The sequence below is a fragment of the Sphaerodactylus townsendi genome, linkage group LG10 (assembly GCF_021028975.2).
Source record: "Sphaerodactylus townsendi isolate TG3544 linkage group LG10, MPM_Stown_v2.3, whole genome shotgun sequence".
Classification (NCBI taxonomy): Eukaryota; Metazoa; Chordata; class Lepidosauria; order Squamata; family Sphaerodactylidae; genus Sphaerodactylus; species Sphaerodactylus townsendi.
In genome coordinates, this window is record NC_059434.1 from 69,636,503 (window position 1) to 69,664,348 (window position 27,846).

A 27,846-nucleotide genomic window follows, 5' to 3' on the forward strand; every position below is an offset into this window, starting at 1 on the left:
ATATTTTTTAAAAAGCTTGATATCTAAGGTCAGGTTGGATCAAGCTCTCATATTTTCCTCACCCGCCACCCCCTTTCTATTCATTAAATTATACCCTGCATTTTTAGTCACCCACCTTGGGAGTTTATCCTCCTCAGCTAAGACCTGGGGCAACTAAGAATGGTTGCATTTGAGTATGCATCCAGGTTATGGGCTGCATTCAGAGGGAAAGTAGAGACAGGAGTCTGATGTTGCTGGGTCCCAAAAAGAGGGGAAGGAACCCCATGAAGACACACCCATTTTCAAGGGATGCCATGAATACATCTGTTGACAAAAACTACTCATTGTTCAGCAGCACCACCAGGGAGAGTACAACTGACTCCCTTTTCAGTGAAGGAACCCGAAGATGTCACCTACAAGGGGGAATGTAGAGTTCTATTATGCTTTCTGTTCAAGGTTGGCCTAACAAAACAACCAGAGCTGAAAACAGGACAATACATCTTGCTGATTGTGCTGTTAAAGCTAAACCATTTTGCTGATCATTCACTGCTTGTCTTAAGGCTAACAATGCTGCTTGTTTCTTTGAAAGGAAGCGGGGGACTTAAATGCAAGGAATATAAGCAGGTGATTGCAGTATACAGTATCATCACTGTTCAATGTACATTGTATTCTGTATAGTGATTATTGCCACAATCATTGAGCTATTGAGTAAGTGGGTGTGGAGAATGGAAATGCTGTCCTTTCATTGAAAGTGCTCAGGTGTGTGTGTGTGCACGCGCGCATATCTTCCCTTGACGTGTCTTGAAAGATGCCAATCATGTATGCCGGCTAAATGTTAACAGCAAAAACTACCAATCCACAGCCATGTCGCCCAGAAAAACCCATAATAGCCAGTTGATTCCAGCTGTGAAAGCCTTTTTTTAAAATAGATTTTTATTGTATAGAGTATTTATACATTTGTTACATTTAGTATTTTTCTTTCATCTATACATTTTTTCCATTTTCGCCCCCCTCCCCCCTTCTTCTTGTTAATTTTTTCATGCAAGCAGCAGGAGGTTCATTCTTCTTATTCTCTTATTCCATGGCTCTTCGTTAAATCCGGCATCTTCCATCCATTCTTTATACACTGTCCATATCTTCTTAATATCTTCTATTTTTTCTTTCCATAAAATATTTTTTGTCAGTCTTTCGAATATCTCTAGTTGTATTTGTTCCCATACATATTCCAACCATCTGGAAACTGTCCATTTTTTTTATCTTTCCAGCCCAACGCCAACACTGCGTGTGCTGCTCTGATCATTATTTTATACATTGGTTCTAAACTTCTATTCACTCTAATGTCATCTATTATCCCCACAATTAATAATTCTTTATTTACTTCAATCTTTACTTTGACCAATAGTTCTACATATTTTAAAATATTTTCCCAGAATTTTTTTACCATTTTACATTCTATCCACATATGTGTATAATATGCTCCATTTTCTCCGCAATGCCAACACTTTGGACTCAGGCCTTTAATCATGTAAGCTAGCTGTATTGGGGTTCTGTACCATTTTAGTATAACCTTTCTTTCTAATTCCACATATTTTTCAATCTTTATCTTCTTCATACTATCCATTATTCTTTCTATTTTTTCATCCTCTAAGAAATCGCTGTGAAAGCCTTTGACAATACTTGTCAGGAAGTTGGACTAGATCAGTGGTTCTCAACCTGGGGGTTGGGACCCCTTTGGGGTCGAACAACCCTTTCACAGGGGTCACCTAAGACTCTCTGCATCAGTGTTCTTCATCTGTAAAATGGATAAATGTTACAGTTGGGGGTCACCACAACATGAGGGACTGTATTAAAGGGTCACAGCATTAGGAAGGTTGAGAACTACTGGACTAGATGGACTAGAAGCGTGTCCCCTTCCAGCTCTATGATTATAATTTGAAAAAGATCCACAACATAAAAATGTTTATTTTTGCATGTATTAAGGCAGATAGAATTGCAGTAGGTCTAAAGGAAAGCATATGATACTGTTGCCAGAATAAAGCTATTCGGGGATCTACCTGATTATGACTTGGGTAAGAGACCTCCTAGACCTAGAAGTTCTGTATAAATTGTTTTGAGAGCCATTTTGGTTGAGGTGTTCTTATGGTATTGGACTAGTATCAGGGGAACCAAAGTTCAAATGCCTTACTCAGCTATGAAGTAGAGACCTTGGGACACTCATGTACTGTCACCATTACCTTTCCTGCAGGCTTGTTGCAAGGATAAAATGGTGGAGGAGAAAACTCTTCACAGCACCATGATCTCCTTGGAGGAATAAAAATATGATGCTTTATTGAAGAGTGAGGGAGCAAACTTGGTGACTGCTTCCATTTATTTACCAAGCCAAGTGGATGCATAAAAGATATTTTAATAACATGATGTTTTAATTCATTCACCAAGCTTAAGTGGATGAATGGAAGGTATTTTAATAATATGATAGCGTGTTAAAATGGTGAGCAGGGTTGGGGTTGTATTTTTTTGATGTCTATATTTTTATAACTGTGGAACATGGCTGTAATCTCTGTTTTCTTTCATGGCTGTCATTTTGACAGTACATATGACATGAATGTTTACCTTCTGAAATAATCACAACTTTTCATTTTATTCCCGCTCTTCATCCTGCTTTTAGGACCAGGGGCTTATAATCCAGTTTCGAAGTCAACTTCCTGTCTTTCCTTATGGGTTTCTCGGGAAGAACGTTTCAAAGAGGCAAGGGATGATATTCCCGGCCCTGGAGCATATCAGGTTTGTTGAAATTTTGTACTTGTTTTTCAGCCTGGAAGGGTGAATTTTTCTCGTGAGAGTCTGTATTTCAAAATAAGCACAGCCCCCCCCCCCCCCGAATTTCTTCATCTTGGAATATAAAGATACTACTTCCCATGTCGTATCTGCCAACCAGGTATCTAAACTCAATTATTAAGTACAGATATTTTTTTTAAAAAAAAATAAAACCCCTTATTCTTGATGAAACTCTAATTAAGTGTTGTGCATTATATGACCACACCATGTAACAAATCTGCCTTTTAGTTAGCGATTAGCTTCCCTACTTGCAACCGTGTTTTTGATTCTTTCTGACAGAAGTTTTATGTAGTTTTTATTCTCCATGTACATCTAAAACATTCTTGTTCCTGTGTGTGAATGTGTGCTGCGGGCAGGGGAGTGAGGCAGCAGTTGAATTTTCATGTGGTTCTCTGCTGTTGCTGTAAGATTGCAGTAGAGACTGTGAAACCAAAGTACAAGTCTCACAGGTACCCTTATTATGACTGGGAGGAAATTCTTGGGAAATGGACAAACTTTTTTTTCCCCACAACACTCACCAAGAATGCTTGTAAATAAATATCAAATCAGTTCTGAACAAAGCCGAGGGATCGTTTGCTTTCATCTTTTCATATCACAGTTTCTACAAGACAAGAAATATGGCTTGTAGGGACACAACTTGATACTCAGGTAATATCAAATTTAGACATTTATGAAGCTGGGAGCAAGATGTTGGTGCTTTCAGATGACAGTAAAATTCTTTGAACACTACTTTGGTATTTGGCTGCAGCAAAACAGGACTATTTCTGGAATTTAAAAATAATTCTGTCAGAATGTCCCGCCGTAACTATATTCTGATTGATATGAACAGGCCTGTTGAAATGTTTTAATAAGGCTTTTTGAGAACAGATCTCAGTCGCTTTAGCCTGGATCCACTTGTCTTTTTTGCTCATCCTCATTGGAATTGCTTCTGTTGCCAGTTCCTCACATTGCTTTTGTTTACATAGATCACATGATCTCCAACAGAACCTTTTCGAGTGTCGAAGAGGATGCTTTTTTCCTTTTTCACCATTGTATCCAACCTTTTATTTGCACCTAATTCACAAAAAAGAAGCAGTCCATAAATTCATGAATTTTTCACATTTTATGTAGTAGTAGTAGTAGTAGTAGTAGTAGTAGTAGTAGTAGTAGTAGTATGGATTTATACCCCACCTTTCTCTCCTGAAAGGAGATGCAAGGTTGTTTACAATCTGCTTTCCCTTCCTCTCCCCACAATAGACACCTTGTGAGGTAGGTGGGGCTGGGAGAGTTCCAAAGAACTGTGACTGTCCCAGGGTCACCCAGCAGGAATGTAGGAGTTCAGAAACACCTCTGGTTCACCAGATAAGCCTCTGCCACTCAGGTGAAGGAGTGGGGAATCAAACCCTGTTCTCCAGATTAGAATCCACCTGCTCTTAACCACTACACCACGCTGGCTCTTTGGAATGTTATGCCCAGAGAAGATAGTCTTGCAGATTTCTCTTCAGTTTTGGTAGGGTGGAGATGTTTCTTTTCCAAAGGTTTTTGCGTTTCCAACATTTCATAATGTGGAGGTGGTTGTGGAGGAAAGCGACATCAAGTCACAGCTGATTTATGGTGATCCTTTATGAGGTTTTCAAGAAGCTCAGAGGTGGTTTGTCATTGCCTGCTTCTGCATAACCTACCCTTGTAGTCCATCGTCCAAGCTTAAACCAGGGCTAACCCTGCTTAGCTTCGGAGATCTGAAGAGATCCAGGTCAAGGCTCATACTGTGAACCTTCTCTCTCTCTCTCTTTCTCTCTCTCTCTCTCTCTCTCTCTGTACCTACCTACCTACCTACCTACCTACCTACCTACCTACCTACCTACCTACCTACCTACCTACCTATCGAAACCCACTCACTGACTCACTTGCCAAGGGAACTCAGAAACCGCCGAACCTACGCACTTGAAATTTGGCACGCCGGTTCCTCGTGCCCAAGGCGATGAATAAGAAAGAATTTCCAAAAATATTGAATTCAACTCAAGATATTAGCTGTTTACTGTTTTTCCTATTCATCTCTGCCCATCTGCTCGAACAGTCCGTGGGTGACAGTTGGCACTTCAGCCTTCCCAGAATACCAGACAATGGCCACAACAGCCAGCAGAGGGAACTGTTCCATTAGATCCTGGACCATTTAGCTTCTCTCAACACAGTCCCTTGGGTATAGAGGATCTAAGTGAGGGTGAATACTTACAGGAGGAAACTCAATTTTCAGATACAGATGATCCACTCACAGAGGACATAGAACAGACTCCCAGATTTTTTAAAGGGGAGGATTTATCTCTACTAATTACAAAAACTATAAATGCGTTAGATTTGCAGCATCCAGTAGACGCTGAGGATCCAACTGGACAACTGCCAAGAAAGCCTATAAAGGACTGTCCTAGGGGTAATCAGAATTATTTCCTTCCAGGGTTCTCCCTCCTGCCTCCCGGGTAAGAGAATGGAACAACCCACTGAGAATACCCACTAATGGAAAAGCTTCCCAGTTCCTTGGATGAGTCACTCACTCTAACAGTGGCCCTTTCCCCACTTTCCTTAAGCCCCGCGCTACTCTCCTCAAGTAGCGCGGGGCCCAGCTGCCTTCCCCACTTCAGGGGCGGCGAGAACGCAGCCGCCCTGACGCTGCCTCTCTCCCGCCCCCTCGACGCGCGGAATTCCTGGCGCCTTTTGTCGTGGGGAAGCCAGGGCGCGCGCCAGTAATTGCGCACGCCGGGAATTGCCCTCAGCAACCCTCGGGCAAAGGTGAGTGGGGAAAAGGCCAGAGATTGGTATTCCGCGTTTACATATACAGCTTCATGTCACAGGACTTTTCAGTGACAGCCACGTTGCTGCTCTAACTCCACTATCCAAATCGACAAGCTGTGGTACTGCCCACCAAACAACAGGCACGCTTGATCCACTGGTGCGATGCCTTACATACACACAGCAACTTACAGATTTCATTACACACAGACAGCGCCAGAAAGCTGCTGCAAACCATGCAAAACCCAACCTGCCACACCACAGGCACGCTGTCAGGAAACATGCTGCATGTCACCCCTCAGTTCACAAACACACTGCAAAGAAGTATGCTGCCTGTCACCCTGACATTCATATAGACACCGCTCTCACCAACACATAGCAAATCACGGTTGCCCTGCTATCCAACACGATGCTCCTCCACGCACAGCAACCTGTTCCTTCTGCAACCGCTACAGGGTAACTCAACAAATTCATACAGACACTGTGATCACCAATATGTTGCGAATCACAGGGGCCCTGTCTAACACCGCGCTCCTCAGCACACAGGAACCTGTTCCTTCTGCTGAAACCGCTAAAGGGAGAACATGCCTTACATACACACATCAACTTACCCATTGCATTACACACAGACAGCGCCAGGAAGCTGCTGCAACATATGCAAAACCCACCCCGTCACTCCACAGGTAGGCTGTGAGGAAATATTCTGCATGTCACCCCTCAGTTCACAACCACCCTGTACAGAAGTATGCTGACTGTCACCCTGAAGTTCACAGAGACGCCGCGCTCACCAACACGTACCAAACCATGGGTGCCCTACTATCCAACACCACGCTCCTCAACGCATAGCAACCCGTTCCTTCTGCTGCACTCGCTACAGGGTGACTCAACAACTTCATACAGATGCTGTGATCACAGGATAGGAAGCCTCATGGCAGGACCCCAGCACCATGATTGCACCATGGCTCACACATGAGGTTTCGAGGCCCGAAATAGGACACTCCAAGATATTACTGGCCACAACCATCTTACTGGTGGAGTTCTTTGCATTTCTTACAGGTGGAGTATTTGCATTTCTGCGTTCCGCTTTTCCCACTCCCCGTAGCAAAGCGCGGGTATCCTACTAGTGTGTGTGTGTGTGTGTGTATAGTATGATTCTTGCCTTTTGGTGTATTTGGATTTATGGTGGTTGTTTATGATTGACTAGTTTTATTATAGATTATATCAACCTTTTTGTGGATGCTTTGGCTGACAAATGGGACAGAAATATGAATAATTAATAAATACACTTATTTATTGAAAATTAAGGCCATATACTTCCCTATAGCCCCTGCACCACACTGAAAATCTTTAAGCCACATTTTGCATTTCAGAATGAAAATGTGTGATGTGCTGGGCTGGGCTGGGCTGGACTAGGAAGTGGCGAGCTTCAATATCATGTTGTGACTAGGCAAATCACGTAGCCAAAGCCACACCCCAGTCACTAAGTAGTGAATTCACCACATCACCAAAGTCACCCTTTCGTACTTGATCATTTTGCTACCCATCAGAAGAAAAAAAAAATCTGAAGTATAAGACCATGTTTTTTACCATGTGACGAACCTGAAACTTTATACTATCAAAGCTAAATTCCAGTTTCATCTACCTGGGAGGAGAGCAGTTCTGCCAAGCACCCACTTATGCAAATTCCAAGTTCCATCCATCTATCTGTCTATAAAAAGGTTACGGTAGAGTCTGTTATCCGGATGCTGTAAATTGTCTTGAAGACATCAGTGTTGGAAAGGCAAGATAGAAATCTTTGAAATAAATAAAAGTACATGCTGCAGGACTTAATTGTCCTGTCCCCAGGTCAACTAAGCTGCTCTAACTGCCTGATAAGTTGGTGGCAAAACTCAGAAGACCCTTAGGGGTTACTTTCTAATACAGAGCTAATACACAGCTAGGGGTTACTTTCTAATACAGAGTTAATACACAGCTAAAAATTGCAGTCTGAAAAAGAAAACAGAGAAGCACAGAACATACACAAAATTGCTTATATATTCCTTCAAGTTTCCTTTCTGTCCTAGTTTAGTTCTGTACATTAAAGGATACAGAAATTGTTGGTTTTAAGTATTAGTAATGGGAAACAAAGAGGTCTTTTTGATTGAAGACCTAAGAAAATAACATTATACAGCTTTTCAGTAATAATGCTTTGTCTATGGATTGCTCACTGCTTATAAAGTCTTCAGGTCTAGATCCTTGGTGATCTTTTGGACTAGAGGTAGGTCGAGATTGCCTCTTTCCAGTGACCCTCCAGAGGATTACTCACTGATTGGTTTGTGTTTTGTTTTGCTTGTGATTTCTATATATAACTTTTATATTTCAATTATATTTTGCAAGGACTCATCATAACAACCCTCACCAGAGCCAACAGAAAGTAAGATGTTCCATGAATGAATTCTTCTGTGGTCTTATTTATATTTAAAATGTTGCTGAGGAAATTATTTAATTGCAGTTGCAAGCCATCAGAAGGGCTGCTTGTGAATGGAAATGATAGTTTAATAAATAGCATTTCCAAACTTATATTAGTCACATAGGCAGATTTCCGACTCATATAGTATTCTATCCCCTGTTTTAATATATATATATTATACTATCCTTCCCAATTTAAAATGCTGATCTGCTTGCAAAAATCCAAAGGCATAATTTATTCTTTATTTTACCAAAAATATGCAGATTTGTTAACCCAAATTGCAACAGTCAATTTAAATACAGTGCATGCAAATTAATCCATCATTTAAAACAATTTTATATGTTAGCCAATTTTATGACATTTCTGTCATTTTGAATGATAGTTACTTCTTTAACTTGACAGGGTAAAAGTTGGTATGTCAAAATCTTTCTACTCCTTCTCTTTCGAGTGCAACATTTTCTTTTATTTCTCTGCCTTAGAAAATGTATTATTAACTGGGTCCTTGGCCAACTGTAGGTTGTAATATGAGAGCTTGCAAAATATAATTATAGTAGAACAGCCATACATAGAAATATTTCTTCTATCCTCTAAAATGTTGCTTAGTGATTTACAGACAGTAGCTTATATTTTTCCCCCTCCAGTGTAATACTACATACATGGCCTTAAAATAGTTAAGTAGCAACAGGCAAATAACAAGTAGTAGTAACTAGTAGTAACAAGCAGTTTGCAGGAACAGGTTCAGCCGGCAAATATACTGTGTCTAGCAATCTTGATCTCTTGTAGCTGATCCTTGAATCTGTATGCCTTGTCACCATCCACCTCCAGCAGCTAGAAAATAATTTTATGGCTACAGAGGACCTTTGGCATTTCAGTTTCACTGCCTTCTGCCCTGCAAGGAGCTTTTGCATCTGCTCAGTAGGTGAATTCAATTTTCCCCAGAATCATACGTGGCTGGGTCTGATAATTAAATGACGAGGGGATACTATGACTCCCATAAGAATGGATTGAAAATAAATTGAACGATAAAATGGGCTTAAGCACCAAACAGTAAGACTTAACACACACATGTTTTATTTATAATTACAGGCTAACAGATTAATATGTTCACTCATATTTGTGTTTCCAACGTTTTTGAGCCTGCAAGTTTTGGAATCCTGACACAGTTTGGTGAGCGTAACCACAGAATGACTGCCATGGGAGACAGAGTCAATCACAAAATGTGAGGGAATGCGGTTATGCATAACTTTGATAATAACTCTTCAACAATCTTCACTTTGCATCATCTGAGGATTTTTAAATTCTGGTCTTGATCGTATTTGTCCTAATTGTCTGTTCTTGAGTGGCTAAAACCAGTGATTCAGTTTCTGCGTCAGAGTTCCAGTTGTTAACCGCAGCCAGGACTTTTCATTGACCACCTTGTCCTTGATCTTCTCCAGAAATTGGTCATGCAACGTTCTGTTGTGTCAGCTTTCAGTCCTCGTTTTAATCACCTTTTTTCTGTACTCCTGTTTGGTTCGCTGGGCTGTCAGTAAATTCCTGTTTTTCACTTCAATTAATGATAACAATAATAATAATTATTTATATTTCTACACTGCCCCTCCCTTTCCGGTCCTGAGCGGTGAATAGCATTAGATAAGAATGGTTCTGTTTGTTTTTGAACAGGCCGTAAGATCTACAGCTTATTTAGAGAGTCCTTTTCAAGGAACGTGAATTGGAATAACTGCATAATTGTATTAAAATTTTATTTACGTGAATACCATGCTAAAATTACCATAGTTCTAATGCAGCAGTTTTCAGACTTTGTTCCAGGGAACCCTGGAGTCCTTAACAGTGATCTTCAGTTAGTAAATCAGTAGTAATGGATAGGCTTCTCAGAAAGTCAGCTTTCCTCCTTGCAGTGAGTACTTGCTCACATTCTCAGTTCACATGGGTAAATAGCGAGGCTCTCAAGGCCTGATCAATACCCCATGGAGGGTGAATGTGCTTCCTAGGATATGCTTCATATCCTCTTGCAGGACTGTAAAGGTTCCAGGGTAGATTAACTGACAATGAAGGCAGTCAGTCTGAAAAGCACTGATTTAGTGGATTGTGCAGTGCTCTCTCTGCCATCCAAGTTGCATATGTTGCTGAGATGTTAGCTTCTGCTTTTCTAGGAGTGTAAATTATTCATTTGGTTACATCAGATGACTCTAATGACAATGCTTAACTGGCCAGCGTATGCCAAAATGCCGTGGCTCCCAATTAATCGTGATTGGAGCCTTGCAAATGAACCCATTGTGAAGGCTATAAGGGCTCAGAAGATGGGCTAGTGCAATGCTGATGAGGCACAGAAAAAAGACCGGCTGAGGCTCCAAATCTGGGCTGCCATGTGCTGCAGCCACCACTCCAAGCTTAATGTCTAGATGACTTTATTATACAGATAAAGAATCTGACCACTTCCTTGCAGCCTGAATCGAAAAGCTGTGTTTCTCCAGTTCAGCAGCTGTGCTGTTGGCCAGGAGCCCTTGTGTTTATATCTCCATCAGCAATCTCTGGTCTTGGCTGGGTTCTTTGTCCACAGAGAAGCAGAGTGAGCAATAACATCAATGTACTGAGGCTCTGTTGTAATGGTGCAGATTCTCTTCAGCTCCTTTAGTCAGATATTAAAGGGTTGGTTTCTTTGCTACTCTAATACAAACATACGAAGAGAAGAAGAGTTTAGATTCACACCCTGCTTTTCTCAACTGTGAGGAGTCTCAAAGCAGCTTACAAACTCCTTCCCTTCCTCATAACAGACACCTTGTGAGGTAGGTGTGGCAGAGAAGTCAGGGAGAACTGTAACTAGCCCAAGTTCACCCCCACAGGCTTCATGTGCAGGAGTGGGGAAACATACCTGATTCACCAGATAAGATTCTGCTGCACATGTGGAGAAATAGGAATCAAACCCAGTTCTCCAGATTATAGTCCACCATTCTTCAACTATGTCATGCTGGCTCTCTGAGCTGTGTCACAGAGCTGTGTTGAAGTGGTACAAAAAGATATTTTGCACAATCTATAAAGGAGAATTGTCTCTGTTTTCACAGCAGCCAGTGCAGAGTTGTTGAAAGGTGGGTAGAAGGGCTGTTGACAGCACAGTCTATTATACCAGCCATGCAATTTGCTAGGAATGCTGCTGAATCCCCAAAATAATCACAACAGAGTATAAGCTCAAAGTGCCTAGAAGCAGTGAGTCATTTCTTGAGCAGGTGTATCCTTGCTGAAGACAAGAAACAATTAGGTTCCATTTCTGGATTTGTTTTGAGTAGCTGGCATGAACGTTAAGCATTTATACTAGGACTAGATACAAGAACAATCTGCATTTTGTTCAAGTCTCAAATCAAGTCTCCCCCTACAGTCGGTTTCCCATTCTATTTTTATTTATTTATTTATTTATAATTGGTTTTATATACCGCCCCTCCCCCGAAGGGCTCTGGGCGGTGAACAACACAATAAAACAATAGTTACAATAAAAACCCCATTAAAACAACAATCAATAATATTATATTGGCATCCAATCCAATTCTGCTGTAAACTTCTCCATCGATTACAGTATTGTTCATTAGTCCGAGAAAGGAGTTTATTTTCCGTCATGCTATTTTCTGGAATGTGTGACATCATCAGTCTTTCTGCATAACCTTGGAATTGGAGGTGACTTAAGGTGGTGTGGTAATACTGACGTATCTGTCATTAGCACTGTTTGAAGAGCATGTTGAAGAGCTTTTCTTTCTCATACTGAGGGAAGGAATGACAATTGCTCACCAAAAGTTAGGGTTCCAGTGCTGCGTAGGGAAACAGTGGCTGTCTTTGTGTTGGCGTACAGAGCCATCCTCATGTATACAATGAGAGCCACTTTTGACTGGCAGTTGGCCCCAGACTGATGCATGACTTATGAACATTCTGGGATGGCAGGTGGCTCTGTCATAGAATGCATGTTGCTCAAGGTCGGTTTGGTTGAGAAGTAAAGGCATCACTTGGACAGTGGGTTGGACAAATTGCTCCTCTCTTCAGAATTTTCTCAGCGGACAGTATTCAAATGTGGGAAATAAAAACGGACGACTGACCTTTTGCATGTACTTCCTTCCTTGTATGGCAGAGTCAGCGTAATCCCACACATTTGGAATTTCCTTCCCTCATTCATCATTAGAATCAGGCAGTGTAGGACAAGTAATTTTTTAAAATGTGAAATGGTGACATAGAAACTACAGGACTGTGGAAGCTTTGGGGCCTGAGGGCTTGTTAGCTGTTGGTGACCGGGGCAAGAAGCCTGAATTTCAAACAGTTGTTCATTTCTGCCAAACATAAGTTGTGGAACTCATTATCATTCATTAAACGTTGACGTTGCAGATAATACCTTCAATTCCTCCATGTTTACAGGTCCCTATGCAAATCTGACTTTGCCAAAATTATGTGCTTGCTAGTTTACACATTATGTCCTGCTTGCTCAGTTCTTTATCAAGAATAAGAGAAGTAATTTACATAATATGATGAATATTCATCATTACCTTGTCTTCCGCAATAGTGAATAGGTGGCAAATGCTGGTTTGTTAACTTAGGAAAAGGGTGTACAATGTTAACATTACACTCCTTTTTAAAAGCAAAAAAGACAAAACCAATCATGTTCCTATTTGTAAGCCTTTATTTGCTGCTTTTCATGGTTAAATTGGTCTAATAGCTGTAAATGGTTTGGCATCATCTGCTAAGAAAATGGTGGAATTGTTCTTTTAAATAGTGAGTGCCTCTCCATTCCCTCCAACAATTTAGTGCATTAACTATTTTTAAGTCTCATTAAAATAGTTTTAGATAGGATTGAACCTTAAACTTTGAAAAAAAATTAACTGAAGCTTGGTAGCAAAGAAAAACTACTGTAACTAGTGTGCCAGGTTTTAGAATTTTCCTATAGAAAAATGTGTGAATCTACAAGACAGGAGAATGAAGTCAAAGTCCCAATCAATAGTTTATCAGTATAATTATTTCATTGGACTTGAGTCTGAAACAGTACACATTTAATTTATTTCACTGCAGTATTGTCTTTAACCTTTTGGACTGTATTTCTTCAAAATGTCTTCTCATCTTCTGCTAGAATTATTACTTATAACATCTTTGAATATTGACAATACACCATAGATGCTCGAACAATGTAGCACTTAATCAGTCTGCTGGGTTTTTTTGCGGCTATCAGATAACTTGTAAAACTGCCCTGTACCCACTTTCTTAATTTAAAATGGGGTGGAAGCCCCTTTGGCCTTAGAAATAACAGAAGATTCCTCCTTAATTCTGACTTCAGTGAACTAGAAGCTTTGATACTGCTCTGTTTGGCGACAAAAAATTGTGCAGTTTCCAATCACAGTTTCAACCCTGGTCATCTGGTGATGGGCAGGAGCTCTTGTGAACACCAGTGGCTACTGTTGACAGCAGATGGAGAGGAAGAGACCGAACTGAGAGCAGTGTTGGATTGTACTCAGAGGCTCATTCCGCACATGCAGAATAATGCACTTTCAAACTGCTTTCAGTGCTCTTTGAAGCTGTGCGGAATGGCAAAATCCACTTGCAAACAGTTGTGAAAGTGGTTTGAAAGTGCATTATTCTGCATGTGCGGAATGAGCCTAAAACCCCAATCCTAGGCATATTTCCAGTTAGATATCTATCACATTTTTATTCCATTCTTCTCCCAATAATGGTGACATGCATGAGTCTTTCCTGCTCCATTTTATTGCCACAAAGACTTTGTAGGAATGAGTAGGTGGACAACGCTCATCTGCCCCAGTATCAGCCAGTTATCCATGGATGAATGGGGATTTCAACTTGAGTTTCAGTCTGTTTTGGTCTGATTAGGCACAACATGTTTGCTGCATGGTGGGCGCGAATGTCAGTCCCAGCAAGATTTCTTGCATGGACGTATTTCTTCAAGGCCCGCTTTCACTTTTCATTCTTCCCACAGCAAGTGAGACCACTTTTAGCATGATTTTAATTTTGCATTGCTGCCAGAGTGGGGAAATTTGCCAGTGAGCACAGCTTTGCCCCAAAGATCTTCCCTCTGTCCACAGGCAGCCACATTGGCTTTTCCCCTCCCCCCTCCCCCCTGCCCCCAAGGCTGCCAGCTTCGTCCTGTTTCTCTAAGTGCTAATATTGAGAGATCAGTGTCTCAATATACTAACAAGAGAGGGCTTTTGCAAGGAACAGTGCAAGTTCCCTTCACTTGATTGACAAAGTTCTGTTCTGCAAGGCACATTGGTTTGTTTGTTGGTGGGTGGACCAATAAAGATGGGTGCGCAGCACACTGGAAGAGGGAGAACAACAAAGGACTATTGAAATAAATGCTAGCAAACTCTCGGATATATTTTACCCAAAGGCTAGTGCTGCTTGAGAAACAAGGTGCTTTTTCAGTTTCTTCCCCACCATGCACAGAAACCTTTTCCCAAGCCGGGGTTTGGCAGCTCCAAATCCAAGACCCCTTGCAGCCCCCAATCCCTCCTTCACTCAGACTGCTCTTTCCCAGTTTTCATTCATTCCTCACAAATGGAAAGAGTTATGTGTCAGCCTATCCTCCCAGTTTGGGGTTTTAATTTGCCCTTTCAACTCAAGGCTTTGGATCCATCCCACGCTTCTCCCCCCGCCTTTGCTTCACAGGCACAGATCCGCCTATCCAAATGGAGAGACTGGAATCAGAGCCTTGGTAGACAAACTACACTGTAGGATCTGGCCTGCCTTCTCATGTGTAACCAGAGATACATGAGGAGAACCCATCACAAGCCGACTGCAGAGAAGAGGCTTGAGATTAGTGTCCCACACATGGCCTATGCATAATTGGCCCTGCTTTTACACTTTGACCACTATACTGTGTTGGCTATTAGTAAATTTTATGTATCTGCATAGGTTTTTGTGAAATAATGTATTCTTACACATTCTTACTCATACTTGGTCCTTTCTCCCCTTTATGCTGTGTCTCTTTCAGCGATGTAGGGATAAAAGCTGTTGTGTGACAGTTCTGTGCCTTCAGAATCCTTCAGCCTCGAATGCTAGGAAAACTACCTCCAGGTTTTATCAATGTCCTGTCCCTTTCCTTCTGCTGTCTTTTGACAGTCAACTTAGGAGTGAGGTTAAAGCTTGGGGGCTCTTTCCTCCTACTAGCAGCATGAAGGCCCTGCCTACTCTGGAATGCCTCCAGGGTCCTCTGTTCCCTCATTTATATAGAACTACCTATCAGGCACTTGTCTGCTGCAAAATTGAACCCCACCTGTACTGGCTACTTTACTTCAGTGATGGTGAAAAGTGCCATCAAGTCTGCCTGCCTGCCTGCCTGCCTGCCTGCCTACCTTCATACACTACTTCTCCCCATACAAACTCAGATTGGTTTCCAATATTTCAACCACGTTCAACTAAACAGTTAAAATATAATTCTCACTACAAATGCTGGCTGTCAATTTACTTCTGGGTTAACCTGAATAACTTCTGTTTGGTCCAGAGACTGCCCTGGGAGCTTATTGGGGTCTATGGAATATGGTGTGCCACGTTATGCAAATAAACGGTGCAAATGGAAGGGAAACTATTAACTTTCTTTTCCTGTATTGACCAAGTAACATTGCGTCAAAGTGCCAAATTAACTGATTAACCTGAGCTGCCCTTTTACGTCACAGCTTTAGCAATCCCACTTTAGTTTAAAATTGGCCCATCAGGAATTAAAATACATACAGACACAACTATGAGGCTTAATTAAAATCCATCTTCAGCCACTCACAAACTCTATTAAATTACCACTAAACAGATGGGACAAATCATTATTATCATTACAAGGGAAATGTACTCATGAAAATAAGCATTCTCTCTCATTTCATCAACATTCATGGTATCTTGTGCCAGTAGAAACTCTGAGCTGAGGTTTCTAATAAGTACCATATGAAATTAAGATTTTATAGTGACACAATGCAACAAAACACCCACTAATGCTTTGTGTAACCAAAAATTAGAGAGTTTTGTATTTCCCACAGTCAAATTTGATCAGTCTTTGTGTGCATTACAGCCATCTTTGCATCACCATCTCAGAAGCACAAGACAGGCTTGTTGGAGTCTGCAGAGTATCTATTCAGCCCAATATTGCAAAGGTATGGTAGGAAAGATAATGTCTCTTATGTTTCCTGAGGAGCATAAAACCAAAGCATCCTTGCTCAAAATGCAAGGAGCCAATAACTCAGCTGCTTCACATTGCTGCATTCCAGTTATTTGATTGATATATTTGAATATCATGGCCATGTAGTCGGGACTATGGAAAGAGTTGTGTAGTTGACCAGCTTTGCTTTCCTAGGGTGGAACTCCCTGGGCAATTCTTTTTATCCAGTGATCACACCACCCTCCTGGCTGGGGTAAATCAATTGGCCATAGCCACTCTTTTTTAAGTGTGAGGCCAAGCAGGGGTCTTGATCTGGACAACTAAAACATCATAGCGAAGCTCCTGCAGGCAGATACCCTGTACAGGTGCTTCGCTTCGCTGTGGGCCTCTGCTGGGCGGACGCTTCTGGCAAGAGGTGTTCCCCAGACACCCTGTTCGGCAGGGCGGTTGCCTCTTGCCACTGTCTGTCATTCCCGAGGGGAGGGGGTAGCTCCTTAGCTCCCCTCCCCTGGTCCTTCCAGATCAATACCCATGTGCCAAAACCGCTGATGGCTATGACAAGTTAACGTGCATTAACAGTTTCTGAAAATAGGGAGAGGTGGGTGGGCAAATTGCTAGCCGGCCCAAACACATGGCCGGCACAAAGGATAGGTTGCTCCTTTAAAGGCTCAGTCTAACCCTCCCCTCTCTGACGTGGCCAGCTGCTGCGCTGTTGCTTGCCCTCACTTGGCATGGCCACTTGCCTTCTTCCACCCTTGCTGAGGCCAGAACCAGGTCTTGCCCTGTCCATCCCAAGCAGCAACTACGGCCCGTGGTGATTCACAGCCGTCTTTGTTGTGGGTGATGACCCTTTTGTGCCCTTTTGCAGTCCTCATGGTGATACTTTTTCCATGGAAAAGAGTAATGGGATATGTTTCTACTGCCTTCCTATGTCTAATCTATAGCAGTAATACAGTTTGCAATAAGCCTTTTGTTCCAGTGTACAAAATTTGAAGCAGAGGAAAAGTGTACCATCAAGAGGGATCAAAGGTTATATCTCAGCTGCTGTCCTGTATATTACCGTGACCCGTACTCCACTTACTTGAAAGTTTCCAGGGACCTAGTTGATGCTTTCTCCATCCATAGTTCTAAATAAAAACATAAGAATCATTCTTAAGTGAGACCATGAAGACAAGACCTTTTTTTGTGATTGTGGTGCATCTGTGTGCCTCAGGAGCTTTAAAAGCAGTGTGCGCACAGATTTAGGTAGACTCTGTGTTTTCATGGTATTTTAACCCTATCAGTATAGTACAAACATTGCAAACGTTAGAAATAATGCTCAGAGCTTCCTACATAGTATTCCCTCATATATGGATTTGTCTAACCATTCATTGATTAACCTCAATATGACTTCAGGAAGGTCCTTGGGTCAATCATGTACAGTTTTAAACATGTTTTTATTTACAAGAGGGGACCTGCAAGAAACCTATGGGAGCAGCTTATATCAAAGTCCTCTCCTTTTTTTTAATCTGCAGAACAACTCTGTGACATAGATTAAAAGTGAAATTATGAGACTGGTCCAAAATCATGTAGTGAACTTCCACAGCAAGATGGGGATTCAAATCTGGATCTCCCAGCCCCTGCTCTGAAGCTCTAACTGCTACACCACACTGGCTTTCATAGGTGGGGCTGTTGAACTGTAGCAAACAGCCAGGCCTAGTTGAGTCATGCCAGTCAGATGGTATCAAATCCCCCAGAAGTTGCTTCCATGCTTAGGGGTGTCAACCTCCTGCTGTGACCTGGAGATTCCTCAGGTTTACAGCTGAACTCCAGAGCTCTATCCCCTCTGGAGAAAACTGCTGTTCTGGAGGGTGACGTTATATTACCCTGAGTAGGTGGTCTTCACAAATTGGGGGAATTAGCTTTAGACAGAGAGTGGGAGGGAGTAACTGGGAACAATAACCTATGTATAACAGGATTGTTTGAGAGCCATTGAATAAGCAGGCCATAGTTATAATTGGAATGGGTTTTTATTAAAGAATAATAATTTTAAAAACAAGAAATATATTTTAAGCAATGTACGTACACACACAAAAGCATACAAGAGCTGACCAAGAGAAAAGGGAAGAAGTTGGATAAGGTTTCAGAGATGGGTGAAGGGATGTGCAGGGAAAGCGAGAAGAGGCCCCATGGTAGTGGGGATTGGTTTATAGATCCAAGACAGACAGACAGACAGACAGACAGACAGACACACACACACACACACACACACACACGTTCTGAGGCAGTATGATGTAACCTGGCAGGAAAGCCAGAGAACAAAGAATTGAGAACCTTTTTCTGAGGTTCTGACTAAAACGGTAGGAGAGGATTAATGGGTCATCAGGATCCAAGAGAATCCCTGGTTTATTCCTTTGGATACTGATTGAATGGTGGGTAAGATATGGGTAAGTGAATGTCTGCTTGGGCTGCTGGTTAAATCCCCTTGGGGTGCCACAGTGGGGATTAGCTGGCTGCATTTTAAGGGCCAGGGAAAATGTTCAGCTGCCAATTTCCTTTCCTGCCCAGGCTTGAAAAAGAAATGGCTCTCAAAACTGAGGGGCATCTCCTTTGTGGAGAGCAGTGCCTTGCTTTTATGCTAGTCTTTGGCCCCCATGCCTCCATGGCACCCTTTAATAGGAGGAGGGGGTCTGACTGCTTACATTTATACCCTGCTGAAGCCTTTCGCTTCACCAAACCTTGCCCTTTTCAGTCTTCACCACAAATTCTCCAGGAGTGCCTCAACTTGGAACTGGCAACCCTACACCAAGCGCCAATGAGTCCTCCTTCCAAGGCTAAAATAGGCCTAGAAAAGGCCCTACTCCCTCCACCTGCCTTTTACTCACAGAAACTAAATCAGTTGCCTAGCAACAGACACTGAGATAACCCATTGCTTAAAGCTACAGTCACTCCTTTTAACATTTTTGGATTTTTTCAAACCCCTCCAACCCTAAGATGTTGTATTTTATTTCAGATTTTTCTGGAGATCTGGGGCTCTTTTCAGATTTCCAGAAAGACCTATCTTGCCCATCCACAGCTCCTGTCATTAGATTTAAGAATCCAATGATTTGGTAGACTTTGCTATTAGAATATAAGATTAGAATACATGTAATCAACTTTTTTGCCTCAAACCCCAAAACAGTTCATAATAATAAAGATGACCTAAGTGAATGGGCTGAGTAATAAAGGAAGACACATTCCTTTCCTCCATACTAAACTATTAACACATTAACAGTCCAATCCTGGGCACTCTTCTAAGCCAATTGATTTAGAAAGGTATAACTCTGTTCCAGATTGCACTTGGAAATGTTCTATTTGTGTAAAACACACTGCACTAAAACATATGCATTTTATATGTTATTAGGTACTATTCCATGGCTTGTAATTTAGGGTAATCATTATCAGTCATTGAGTGCTGTGGATTCCCAACTACATTTTCCCATTTCAAGATGCAGTGAAAGATTCTAGGTCCATATGGACTCTACTTTAAACCTGTTGTACTTTCATTGGATACCCACTCACTTAATGTAAAGTGATGAAGAGCTGTTCATTATTGGATTTTATCTCTCGAACCATGATTTTACATCCTGTCTCTGCAACTGCACGTTGCATCCTCTCTGTAATGGCTTTTTAGATGTATGAAGAATCTGAACCTTTTAATTCATTCTTCATAGGGAGGCGATACTCCTGATTTAGACTGCTTTCAAATGCAATGCTTTAAAAATATCCCCAGTGTATGCGTGCTCAAATGTTACATTATCTTCACGCTTTACCCCACCCCACATTTTTCTACTGTGCAGGAAGTGGCTGTCTTTATCTGTGGCAAATGTGGTAATTAGCAAACAATTTTTGCAACCACCTCCGAGATTAGGGCAAGAATCCTAGATTGGCTGGAGTCCCTTGTATGGATATTAAACCACTTACATGTTTAACTTAACTGTCTCTTTTAACAGTCCCTAACTAGCCTTTAATATTTGCCAGTGGGGTACCCGTAATAATTTGAAGAATAGATTAGGGTGCAGTACGAAATTCCTTGCTACATGGACATCCTAAATATATTGGCGTAAATTTTTTAAAACTTGGGAGTCTTCCTAAATCCTGCTAATTTTCATGTGGCCAAATGTATAGCTCACCCAAAAGAATACAGGGATATTGAATTAATAGCATGGACTATTAATAGATCCTCTGAAGATGCCAGCCGCAGATGCAGGCGGAACCTCAGGAGAAAATGCTACTAGAACAGGGCCATACAGCCCAGAAACCACACAACACCCCAATAGCATAGACGGTTTCCTTCTCGCCCCTTTGTGCTTTCTAATGTTTGAGTATCATCATCACCAAGAACCCGGTTTGCGTGGAAGAGGAAAGCGGCTGCATTTTGCTTCTGTTCCAGCCATTAACTGTAGTCAAGGTGCCTTTCAGCGGGAAGGGATGACAGATAGGTAACATTCTCACTATCAGATGCATCAGGGGACGGCAGGAGACAAAGTGCACTGGGATACAGGTGCACCTTTTCCAGAGCACTAGCAAGATGAATGCACCTATTGTCACCGCTCCCCTGCCTCCCCTCAGCCATTAATATGACAGTGTTGTAATTGATGGCATGACATGGGACCTGTTCTGAAATTTCTTTCCTTTCTTTTGAAGCTACCCCATGTAGCTTTTGGATGGAGTATGGTTATCTCATGTGTCAACAGATCTGTCTTCCAATTTCAATCCATGCCATCCTGGTAATGACAGAAAATCGCACGCACTTGTAACACAAAGGAGATATTTTCTAGGCCTGATGATGTCTGTGTTAGCAGCAGTGCCCTGCAGTGGTCTGTTAGGTACTAATGGCTAAGGTCAGGAAGATATTTATCAGGGCAGGAAGAAACGTCAGTGTAATTTAACTCATCAATCTGCGGTAGAAAGATATTTTGCATGTTAATGTTCTTTGTTTTACTTAAATGTTTCTCTGGATGCACTTTCCAAATTGAAAGAGTTTAGCATCTTTAGATGATGCTGTGTATCATGGATCACTAGCACGTATTAAACAAACGGAATGCTTGAGAGTCCTGTACCTTCTATAAATAAATATGATTATAGAAAATTACTATTTTCATTCTAATTGTTGCCAGAAAAAAACCACTGAGCACCTTGGAAATTATTAGATAGTGTTTATTAACAGAACTGTAGTTTTAAGCATGGGTTTATAATTTCTATATCACAAGATCTGTATGTGTTAATTGGGTATTTAATATAGCTTCTTGGTGCTGCAATGATCCCAAACTATATTCAAACTTTGAGTTGCGTGAAACATCTGACACCATCATGTTAAGAACCCAAGCATCAAAAAAATAAAAAAGAGTAGTTGTAATTTGGCTTGCTTTATGTTACTTGCTTAGTTCTAGAAAAAAACACGACATGAATTCCGAGAAGCTGAAACCTTGTTCCAACCAGAAGCTTATTAGCACTTTTACATTTCTTGGTTGGAAAAGAGATTTGTAGAATGATGGTCCTACATAAAATTGTTCCAATAAGAAACCACTATTTGCAACTTTGATGCTGTGGAAAAAGGTAGGATTGAACAGAATATTGGACTTTATTAGGTTGATGCTACCATATTTTCTTCGGAAATGCCACACAAAGAGGACTTCCTTTTTTTGTACTAGTTTCCACTTTTCTGTTTTTGACATTTTTATGCCACTTGTCTGAAATTGTTTGTTAGGATAAATAGGCCTAGTCTTGCTGAGATTAGTGAAACCCTATGCATGAATGATAAGTACCATCATGTTGCGTTCCTGACTTGTGGCGACCCTATGGATTAATGATTTCCAAAATATCCTGTTGTAAATAGACTTCCTTCCTGAAAGGGTTCAGGAAGCTGACTAAAGTTGGCTTCACCCCTGGGAATGCCCCCATTGGCATGGACATTGGATGAATTCTGGTGCCATGACTGCATTTGTGCCTGTCCAGGCTCGGCTGCAGTGACTGACTGTCATATAACCGTGCAGCTTCCCAGCACTAGCTAAGTGCCCCACTACTGTCGTAGATATAAATTGAGTGGCATTTATTCTGACCCCACTGTATCCAGAACCTCCCACCCCACTCGAGATTGCACTGTTAATCTCCTTCTGATTTCTTGGTGGCAGCCTCCTTTTTGATTAATAATGGAGCCAAAGAGTAGAAAATCTTGACCAATTTCAGTTTCCCCATGGTCATCTTTAAAGTTGAGTGATTCCCCTGCAGTCATTACTTTTGTCTTCTTGATATTCAGCTGGCATTTTCTGCTTTAATTTTCACCAGTAGTCGTTTCAAATCTTTGCTATTTTCTACCAGTAATGTGGTATCATTGACATATCTCAAATTGTTAATGACTGCCCTGCCCCCGCCTTCACTCTACCTTCATCTAAATCTAATCCAGCTTTCCTTATGATATAGTGCTTGTTAGTCAGTTGGAATTGTTTGTTTGGGCAAACTGTTAGTGTCAAAGTAATATCATTTTATTGATGTAATAATTTATTTCATTACAGTAGTGGCTGAAAGTAATATATAGCCATAGACAGCATTACAGGGAGATTTTGTTCTGAAACACATATTTCAGTCAAAATAACAATAGGTTAATAATAGATGTAAAGTTCATACACTTTAAAAAAAGCATACATAAGTTGTTTAGAACCCCAAGAAATAAGGGGGAGAAATGGATAAACTTTGTTTTCAGTTGTCTACACCTTTGTACTCTAATGTATTACTCAATCTTAATGAGGTCAATTGCCCTGTGGTGTTTCATGCCTTCTCCTTGTCATTTTTTTGTAAATTGCCCTGTAGACTTGAGGGTGTTGAGGTCATTTTTACCCTCAGTGGCACTGAAAGAGAAAATGATATTGGCACATAGACTGAAATTGACAAAATTATGTTTTCTTATTTTCTCCCTGGTGTTTTTGCTACTGTTCTATTGCTGTGCTGCCAAAGGGAAAATATTAATGAAGTATAGATTATTTTTCTTTTCAGTTTATGTCATGTTCAGTGGAGATCCCCAAGGTTTTCCCCACAGTGTATATAATTCCCCCTTTTTGAAGGGTCTGCCCCCCCCTTCTGTCCAGAGTTATCTTGAATTTAAGTTGCTGTTCCGTTCGGATGACCTGGAAGAGATAACGTTACCAGAATGATATCAGCGTATGTGTAACTAGAATATGTGATACATTGCTTACTGCTTTTATCAGTGTATTAGCTTTTTCTGTCATAGCTGGTTAGAAATAGACTTATGGAAGTAATTGTTATCTCTGATGTTCAGTGATGTATCTGACAAGAAAATTATCAGTCTTCAGTCCCCATTCATTCTTTTCATCTATCTCATTGCCTCTTTCTGTAGTCTTTCTTCCAAATATCATCTCTGGAATATTTAATCTATGCTACTACTGGCTTTCTTATAAAAATTCTCAGACCTGCACTGGGCACTTCAATCTCTGACTGCAATGGAGATGTTTATGTTGTTGAGCTATCTGTCTCTTTGTCACATTTTGATACCAGGCTTTTCCTACGTTCAGGGCAGCAAACACTGTTGTCACCATCCTCATTTTATTTTGTCATCTGTCCTGTGAAGTAAATTTGAGGGAGTGTGACTTGCCAACGGTCCACTCAGTGAACTTCATACCGTAGCTGTCTAGAGATTTGAACCAGATTCACTCAGTTTCCTAGGCTGACACACTAACAGTGCCGTATCAATTCTACAGCTAAACGTTAGCTGGTTGGCTGACTGTATGGGGGGCGTTGGGATTCTTATCAGGGGTACTGTTCAGCAGTTTTAACAAACTACACAAAGAGCAAGACTTTCTGAAGACTGCAGAATTATCTATTTATTAAAATATTTATATCCCACCTTTCTATAATTAATATCCAAGGCAGCTGACAAAAGGATTACAGTAAAATTACCGTAAGCATATATATCGAGGCAAGAATTTGAAATATCTTATTGACACCAAAACAAAATATTAAGAATAAAAGCAACATTTTACAAAACAAAATATTAAAAATAAAACAACATTTTAACAATAAAACCATTATTAGAAGTGTCTCCAATAAGATGCCCATGGATGCCATGGTGTCTGCAGTCGCCTTTCTTGATGCCATCATACCCAGTGGTGGGATCCAAAAATTTTAGTAACAGGTTCCCATGGTGGTGGGATTCAAACTGCGGTGTAGCGCCAATGGGGCTGGGCGGGGCAAGACGGGGGCGGGGCTGTGGCAAGGACGCAGCCGCTGCACCGGTCCTTGGGCGGGAAACAAATGCATGCAGGTGCAGGCTGCCACACACGCTGGTGCTCCTCCTGCTAGACTGCTTCAAGTTCTGCGTGCTACTGCTGAGAGGAGAGGCGTAACTAAGGCAAAAATCACGTGGCAAAATCACCAATTAGTAACCCCCTCTCGGCACACACAAATAATTAGTAACCTACTCTCGAGAACCTGCTGGATCCCACCTCTAACAGGGCCTTGAACCTCCAGCTGCTGCGGCTGCAGGTACCTATTTCCAGTGTCAGCATGACTGTGATTTTTTAATGTATGTGAGTGTAACCTCTGCTTGTGGGTTCTGTGGGGCAGAACTTGAAAGGAGTTTGCAACAACTAATTTTAAAACAACATGGTTTACTTTTCCTTAACATGTGACACTTGTTAAACATTAACAGTTAATACAACACTTCAAGGTTCTGTTGAAGTTTCAATTTCCAAGTCCTTATATTTACAGTCTATTGATAATGCCAAGTCCAATTCTTCCTGCTGGTGGTTGGCTTATGAGGACTTCAGAGGCTTGGTGAACTGGCTTCAAGGTGATGAAGGTCCCCAAAAGAACTCCCATAAACTACATACACAGAAAGCCCTGAAACAATAAATTCTAACATTTACAATACAGCAAAAATAAACAACTCCCTTCCCACTAGTTCCCAATAACTTTGCAGTTACCTTAAACAAGGTGTTAAGAGCTTATAAAGAATTAAATCAAGGTCCCAGCCTGCTTCCTCCAACTTCACCAGTTTTTGCAGCCTACTGCTGCTTTGAGTCTCCACCCCTTTCTGGGTCAACCCATTCTGAACATAGGGGTTACATGAGCAAATCACAGTCAAGGTGGCATTTGCCATGGACACTAATGCTGGAGGAATGAGTCTTAAGAAGAAGTTGCAGCAAACTCTGTCTCTGCCTTGAAAGTTGATTCTGAGCTGTGCCAGTGGCGCAGGCAACTCCAGTTTAGAATATTGTACTGATAGCCTATGTTCCAGTTTCCAAGTGTTGTGTCATCAAAAAGCTTGCATGTTCCTAACATAAAACGAATTAGTCTAGTAGACAGTATTACATTTCTTTCTATGCTAGAAATAAGCAGAGACCTGCAACATGTTGTGAAAGTTTCCTTTGTATTTTGTTATTGTCTACTGTGCCTGCTGTTTGCAGTGAGTAAAATGATTCTGACTAGTTTGATGTGTGCCCAGAACCCAGCAAGCTCTACTGGTGAGGAGATTATCATCATCCAAATATAATAAAAAGCTTCTAGCAAAGTGCCTGTAATATGAGCTTATTTTCTGGTGCTGGCCAGAATTTCTATTTATTTTACTAGTGCCCGCTAGCACCATTGTGTTATAAGGGGCTCCATGTTTTCATTAGAAATTCATTTTCAGGAGTTTTTAACTCTGCTGGAAACTTTGCTGGGAGATAAAATGTTGTGTAAAGGACTGCTGCTGAGATTGGTTTTTATTTTCCCCAATTGGAGATGTAATTTATGGTGAATCAATCATTAGTACCTCATTGGGACTTTTCTCATGTTAACCACTAATAAGTCATTACCTTCTTGAAATGATATTAGTATTTCTGAAGTACAAGCATGTGGAGAGAGGTGAAAGTGTTGCTTCTTGGATGCTTTCACACTGGTGCCAGTGACAGGCAAAAACAGTCAACTATGGCGCTTTCCGGACAGATCTCCAATAACGTTTCTAAAATGTTTGCAGTTCTCCCTTTTACCATGATTTATGTCCACACTCACCTCCTCGAAATGATTCCTGGCCTCCATTTGGTGATTTCCCCCCTTTTCTTCTTTAGTTCGTTGTCCAATCAAAACGATTCCTGGCTTCTATGTTTCACAGCTTTGACTTGTGATTCTCTGTGCTTTCTGTACTCCATCTTTTGAAGATTAGCCTCCACAATGAAAAACAGAGAAAGGCTCCAAAAACAGGGTAGGAGGAACAAAGAATAAATACAGAAAATGGCACTGAGGAAGAAGTCCGAGCATTGTAGAATGGCGGGAAGCATTTTAAAGAAACCGCACAGGCAAATTAAGCTATTTTTAAAATGTTTCAACTGAAGAATAGTTTTAAAAGGGCATTCATTTAAAACATTTTGAGACTGCAAATAAAATGTTTCCATTGTTTTATTAAAGTTGCATATGTGTTGATATCTTGTTTTGATTGTGCCAACCTTTGCTGTGTTTCTTTTAGGGCCCCAGGAACTGTTATGTTGCTTTTATTGTGAAATGAATGTTTTATGTTTTAGGCCTAAATTGGAGAATGTTTTATGATTTAGTGGTTTTTAACCAATGATTTTATATGTTGTAAGCTGCCCTGAGCTTGCAAGGGGAAGGGCAGCCTAGAAATGTAATAATGTAAATTAAAATATAAATAAAACAATAAATAAAATGTTATAAACCTCTCTGAGCCTGTCATGACAGGGGAGAGTGATCTAGAAATTAAATAGCTAACTAAATAAAAGCAATTTAAATGGCAATCAGCTGTCAAAACACTCAGCCAAAATTAAATCTAGCAAAAAATAAAATAATTCCTAGTGTCCTTATTATGGATCCCAGTTGTATGTTCCCCACTGCTAGTTGAAGGGAAGCTTAACCAGATGAGGAGATGGATGTGTTTACATATCTCTCCTGCTGTTGTAAAATGGAAAGGAGGAGAAGACAAGAGGAGGAGAGCCATTCCTTAATTTGAAAGGCTTGCTAGGGAGGTACAGTAGAGAGCAAGGCAGAGCTGAGTGGCTTGAAGGGGATGAGGGATGGCAGAACCAGACCGTGAGGGAACTGGCAGAAGCTGAGAAGCCAGGGGATAAAAGGTGAATTTCATCTTGAGATGCTGGAGGAGGTGGAGGGAATGCGAGTGCAATGGCAGAGAGTTGTGAAGAAGAACTGAGAGATGAGGTAGCTGAAGTCTGATACTCAGACCTCCTTGTCAATCCAACTAGGCTTTCCATTCTATTTAATTTAGCCCTGCCTCCCTGAAGTATGGAGGTTCCCCCCTTCTAAATTGGTACTTTTACTTTAAGCAAAAAGTGTAAAAAATATCACAGATTCCAGGTGTTCCACAAAAAGACAGAATTTAGCCCAGGGTTTCCTTTGCCAATTCTGTAATATGAATTGTCAGTCTGTGCTGGGCCTACAGTTTCTCTCTCATAAGGACGAGGTAAGCTGTGCAAGAGCGTTGAGTGGCTCCAAGCGCACTGAATAATTCACCTGCATCGAGTAATCTGATCTCTGAAAAAAAAAAAACCATGCTGAAGGCATTTGTTGGACTGATGGCCGTCCTTGTTTGTCAGTCCCTAGTTGTGCTGTCTTTAAAAAAAATGGCAGTGATCTATTGCACTGAACAGTTTGCAAAGATGTGACTGGATGTAAAATTGTATGGTGGCTTAGAGATGGTTCCAGGTCTACATGAGCA

General features: G+C 41.1%; 1 protein-coding gene across 1 annotated transcript in view; it reads left to right on the top strand.

Annotated features, from left to right (window-relative positions):
• The window catches only part of STPG2 (sperm tail PG-rich repeat containing 2), a 255,436-nt gene that overhangs the window by 149,697 nt on the left and 77,893 nt on the right, over window positions 1–27,846 (top strand). The window contains exon 12 of the mRNA XM_048508808.1: window positions 2,645–2,760. Within this exon, the coding sequence (XP_048364765.1) occupies window positions 2,645–2,760 (116 nt within the window). The remainder of the gene's footprint in view (window positions 1–2,644; window positions 2,761–27,846) is intronic.